Source organism: Hyaena hyaena, unplaced genomic scaffold (assembly GCF_003009895.1).
Source record: "Hyaena hyaena isolate Hyena2069 unplaced genomic scaffold, ASM300989v1 scaffold_311, whole genome shotgun sequence".
Lineage (NCBI taxonomy): Eukaryota > Metazoa > Chordata > Mammalia > Carnivora > Hyaenidae > Hyaena > Hyaena hyaena.
In genome coordinates, this window is record NW_024080944.1 from 1,672,699 (window position 1) to 1,678,698 (window position 6,000).

General features: G+C 41.3%; 1 protein-coding gene across 1 annotated transcript in view; it reads left to right on the forward strand.

The window, feature by feature from the left end:
- The window catches only part of GRK7 (G protein-coupled receptor kinase 7), a 28,617-nt gene extending 22,976 nt beyond the window's left edge, over window positions 1–5,641 (forward strand). The window contains exon 4 of the mRNA XM_039248557.1: window positions 4,763–5,641. Within this exon, the coding sequence (XP_039104488.1) occupies window positions 4,763–5,099 (337 nt within the window). The 3' untranslated portion in view covers window positions 5,100–5,641. The remainder of the gene's footprint in view (window positions 1–4,762) is intronic.
- The last annotated feature ends 359 nt before the right edge of the window (window positions 5,642–6,000 follow it).

Genomic DNA, 6,000 nt, shown 5'->3' on the forward strand with positions numbered 1-6,000 from the left:
ACTGATTTTTAATATTACACCAGAACTTAGGCAATAAAATTACCCTAAATCTTACAAGCAAGTACTTGTTGCTAGTGAAGCTTCTAGAACAAGGCTGTCTTAATTAAAAATATTAGAGTATGGAGGTAAATTTTTACTTTTTGACCTGAATTTTTAAGTTTATTAATTTTTGAGAGAGACAGAGATGAGGGGGAGAGAGGGGCAGAGAGAGGGAGACAGAGAAACTCAAGAAAGCTCTGCACTGCCAGCACAGAGCCCAACGTGGGGCTCAAACCCATAAATCTCGAGATCATGACATGAGCCAAAATCAAGAGTTGGACGCTTAACTGGCTGAGCCAGACAGGTGCCCCAACTTGACTTTTTAAGATAGCAAAACAAAATCCTTTTGTAATAACTTTCAAAGCACAACAGATACCAAACTAGAAAACAAGTATTTTGAAATTTGGTGGAAACTCTGCATTTGTGTGAAGTAAAACCTGGAGCTGATTTTCCTGTGCAGATTCCAACGTTGCATTGTGTGGTCAGAATAGGCCACGTCATGATAACAAGCAAATCCCAAAGGTCCCTGCAGCTTAAAAATAAGGGAGTTTTTCTCATCCACACAAAGTCCATTGTGGGTCCAGCAGCACTGCAGGGTGTCACCCCGCTGAGCAGTGACTCAGAGACCCAGGCTGCTTCCCTCTGACAGCACCATTGGAACTGGCGGCTTCCAGTTGCTCTAGTAAGAGAAGAGAGCACAGAGAACCTAGGGAGCTCTGTACCGCCTCAGTCAGGAAGTGACCCATTTACACGTCACTTCACACGCACTTCCGTTTGGCCAGAATGAGTCTTGGCTCCGTGCAAGGTCGAAGGGTCTGGCTAGTGTTGTCTTCCATCTGCCCAGGAAGGAGAGGAGACCCAGAAACGGTGACCACTGACCACGTCTACGGCGCGGGTTCTCAAGCACGGGGAGCCTGAGCGGGAGCACCAACAGTGGTGGAGGAGGCGGAGAGGAAGGGAGACAGTTTCTTTAGATGATTTCCCTGAAGGGAACACTACTGCTTGCCAGGATTTATTGAAAATCTATAAACACGCTGTGAGTACATAAAATAAAATGTTGACAAACTTCTTCAGGAAAATGCCACCTTAAAGCACTGGCTCATTGCCTGAAGCTGCTCCATCAAGCAGAACCTTTTAATAAAGCATCTGTTGTTGTGACTGTTTTGAATAAAACTGTTTACAACATTAGAGAAAAGGCATATAAAAACCAGCTGTTCAGTGAAAGACAAAACCTTCCAACATTTTCATTTCAACTCTCTGTATTTTTTTAGAAATTCAAATGAGATAACGCTTGATTGATTTAGTGGTGTCCTTCAAGGCCAAGCAAATACCTACACAGCATGTCACACAGCAGACAGGTCCTGTGCCCCCTCCCTGTTGTGTTCACGAACATTTGAAATAAATTTTAAAACCCTTTGCCTTCTTTAGACGTCACCGAAAGGATGTCTTCATAGGTCTGTGAATTAATTTTGCAGAGAAGTTGAAAGCTTTTCTGAGCATCTCACAAGGGCACCTGAAAGGATTTATGGCGTTTCCCAATAAAATAAAAGCTGAAGCCCACTTAAGCATTTTGCAGGTTTTATTCTGACCAGTCAGTGCAGCAGAACAAGATCAAATAACCATGCAAGCCTCTGACTTAAGTGCTTCTCCAACACATAATTTCATACCAATACATACTGTCTTGTCAGACCAAAGCCCATGGTGTATGGTCAGGTGATATCCTTGCTCCTTTGACTATTATAAGAAAATCCATTGTAATATCTGTGTGGGGTTCAGGAGCACAAGAGCCCCTGTAAATGCTGTGACATAAAATCTACTCCAACAAGCAGAAGAATCTACTTTCCTACGGTGGCCGGTTTGGCTACTATAAAAGATGCTGCCTCCATCAATAGCCTCTCTTGTTTGTCCAAAGTGCACCGCATAATGGTGGGTCAAAAGATCTCTGTGTGAAGCTGCCAGGGGAAGATTCAACAGTAAAATAATACTCATGCTATTTCTAATTACAGACCCGACGTAAGAGACACTCGTGCAGAAAATAAAGTGATCAGCTTTGCAGCGGCCCAGACACCCAGTTGAAGGAATAGGGGTTAGAAAGCCTAGTCTTTTGTCATCAGCATCAGCCACCACAGACATTTAGTGAAAAAGGCCCTAAAGCATGGGCCCTGCCCCCCAGGGGCATCTAGTTGGGGTGTTGGAGAACAAAGAAAACCTTTAGTGGGCTATCTTCCTTTGTTCTTTGTGACTAGTTGCAAAAGGGCTGCAGTCGCCATCCCTGATGGGCAAGCCAAGGCCATTTGGGCCTGTTTCTTGAGATGTTACTTGAGAACTGTTTATCCTGATGTCAAGACTGGCCTGACAAGTTTCTCAAAGTTACTGAGCCCCTGGGCGCTCTTTGTGTATCCAAGTTAAAAGTGCTCAGTGTGAGTTTAAGGAGCTCTCTCTCTCTCTCTCTCTCTCTCTCTCTCTCTCGACCTGTGGGACAGTGTGTTCATGCTACTGGTGGCCATCAAGATGGTACACACTCCTTCCTCTCCAACTCTTTTGTTTTCTTGGAGACCCAGGGACTTGAGATTCGTTCCTGATCTACTTGGATGGAATTCTAGCTCTATCCTTGTTCTGCTACATTTAAAATCTACGTGATACCCTCCCCACACCAAAATCTGACAGCTTAAAATGGTGAGTGTTGCTGTATAAATTGTACCTCATAAACCTAACTTCAGAGAAAAATCCATCTTCGAAGCTTCAAATGATCTCAGTAACCCTCCCTCAAGACTCTGACTTTACAGGGGGTAAGCCACACACACTGGTCAATAAGTTCTAGGAGTCAGCAAGCCTGTATTTTCCTTCCTTTTGAGTGAGCAAGACTTGGCTTTGGGAAGAAAAGAGACACCTTGCAGTATCTCCTGATGCAGTTCTCCTTACCTGTTTTCAGCTGTTTTCATAATTTCACCTGTTTTCATAATGAGAAAAGTCCAAGGAGTCCTGAAGCAGCCTTTCTGGATGGTACTAAGCCTGAACCACAAAAACCAACCCAGAGAACGGCTAGACATCAGATGCCTCCAACTGAATTTCTCTTTTTCACAATAATATTTTATTACAATTTTCATTTGACAGGCATTGTTGTGAGGATTGACTGTGATAACATAAGTGCAGCACTTCACTTTGTGTTGGCCGAGAATAGGCTCTGGATAGATGCTAGTTATTCTCGTTGTTATTAGTAATGTCATTATCGTGTTTAGAACCTATTGGATAGAATCTGCTGCAGTAATTGCCTGACATAGTTGGGAGTCTCTGAAGGGGATATATGGGAGAAGTCCTCAGTTTTTTTCCTGAAAACTTTTTGATTACTGGAATAAATGTAAAGGGAAAACTATGAATGTGATTAATTTTTACTAAGATTGATTTATGACAGAAATTGACTTTTCCGTAAAGGAAGACATTTCATAGAGCAGCATATCTATTCACATAAAAGAAAAAGTAAGGGGCGCCTGGGTGGCTCAGTTGGTTAAGCGTCCGACTCTTGGTTCAGCTCAGGTTGTGATCTCACAGGTTCGTGAATTCAAGCCCTGCGCTGGGTTCTGCACTGGCAACGCAGAGCCTGCTTGGGATTCTCCCTTTCTCCCTCTCTCTCTGCCCCTCCCCTATTCATGCTGTCTTTGTCTCAAAATAAATAAATAAACTTTTTTTAAAAAAAGGTAAAGGAAAAAATCGTTTGAATCTGATGCCTTTTTATTTCTTTAAAATGTGGACTTAAGAGGAACCAAAAGAAATGTGTAGTTGGCTGTCCCTAGTATGGTTCCCAAAGGTCCCCCTTCTCTTATCCACACTCCTGTGTAATCCCTTCTCTTAAGGGTGGGCTGGACGTACTGATTTGCTTCTAAAAATATGGCAGAGGTAATGAGATGTCATTTCCAAGATTAGGTAGTAAAAGACTGCTTTTTTTAAAATCTCGGGCTCGCTCTCACTCACTCTCTCCCCATAAAAATTGTGAGATAATAAATGTTTGTTGTTTTAAGCCACCAAATGTTGGGGTGGCTTGTTACACAGCAATAGATAACTTATACAAGAGGTTACACAATTGGGAACATACATTTTTCTCCCTTATTTTAAGGCAAATACTAGAATAATTTCTAGCACAAGGCCTTGATAACCAATAACCATAGTCTTGGGCACTGAAGGTATGCTCATTAACACTACTTAAAATTACTAATGGATTTTTTTTAAGTCTTTAAAAATATTGTGGCAGTGGGGGGAGGTAGGTGGAGCTCCTAGAAATCGTGTCATATGAAGAGTGAGGAGATACGGTGCTGTCTTTCAGAATGTGGTGGGAAGAGACATTCTTCCCTTGTTCTGTCTGACTCTGAGGGCAGAGCAAAATGCAGTGACTGGTAGTTGCAGGCAAGCAGGTTCTAGCCCCACTGAATTTTGCTTATACTTCCACAAAATACTAAGAATAAAAGTCATGCCAACTGCTTGACTCTAAAAACTAGATCTACATGTGAAGGTTATCTGCAAATGATGAAAATGCTACTGTCTGTGTAAGGTGGAATTGTGGGTAAGTTTTAAAGTTATTCTTCTAAATTATTCTTTACATTGTTATATTGTCTTTGCAATTAAAATGAAATGTATTACAGGAAAAGAATGCACATTTTGTATTGTTAGAACATTTCCTGTTTTTGGTTTGTTAGTGTGACTCAATCTGACCCATCTTCTTACTTCACAGAGAGAAGTCCGATGATCCCAGACAACACCCTTTCTTCAAAACCATCAATTTCGCTCGCCTGGAAGCTGGCCTAGTTGAGCCCCCATTTGTGCCAGACCCTTCTGTGGTTTATGCCAAAGACATCGCTGAAATTGAAGATTTCTCTGAGGTTCGGGGAATCGAATTTGATGATAAAGATAAGACGTTCTTCCAAAGATTTGCAACAGGTGCTGTCCCTATAGCATGGCAGGAAGAAATTATAGAAACCGGACTGTTTGAAGAATTGAATGACCCCAACAGGCCTGCAGGTTGTGGGGATGGTAATTCATCCAAGTCTGGTGTGTGTTTGTTATTATAAGTTGTTCTCTCTACCAGATGGGCAGCAGGAATCTCAGCTGACATAATCCTCGAATGTTCCTAACACATGAAAATCTGTTAAATGAGGACTGATCAATGAGGAGGGGCATTTCAACCAAAGAGCAGTTCAAAGGACAGGTGAGCTTACCACTAGGACACATTTTTCTCTTGCCTTCCTCCCTCCCTTCCTTCCTTACCTCCTTCTCTCTCCCTCCACCTCTTTCTTCTTTCTGTTTTTTCATAAAGATGAGTCAAGTAAAGTCTCGGTTTTCACCAAGGGCTGGGAAAAGGAACACTTAGGTTTATTTTGATAAACTAAAAGCATGAGCCTCCAGCATCATGTCCCTGAAAATGACACAAAGTCCTAGGAATAGAGAATGGAACTTTGTGGTGTACTCAGTAAATGAGCATTTGCAATTCTTAGTAAATAATCATTTTAGTTTTTCTTTGTTTATATCCCTTGTTCCCTTCATCTTTCAGTATTTCTTCTGCTTCTGTACTTGTAAAAAGGATTTGGAAGCTGAAAATAAATGTTCCTGATACTTTCCCCCTGGAAAAGAATTGATTGTAGTATTTTGGCAATGTTTTAAATTACAGAATAATTTTTAATGTACTGAAAGTCTCTGATTCATATTTTGGAAATATTTTGCCATTATAATGTTGAAGTATTTTAAATGTAAACATACATGAGACCTGTGAATTTATAGTGTTCCGTAAGTCGAGTCCTTTGGATAACATCTACAAATTGCTTATGTGTATTTTTCCATATCGCATTGGTTCCCAAACTTTGCTAAACTTTGGAGTCACCTAGGAATCTTTCAAAAATACTAATGTCTGACTCTCATCCCCAGATTTTAATTGATCTAGAGTGCAGCCTGGGCATCTAGATTTTCAAAAGCTCC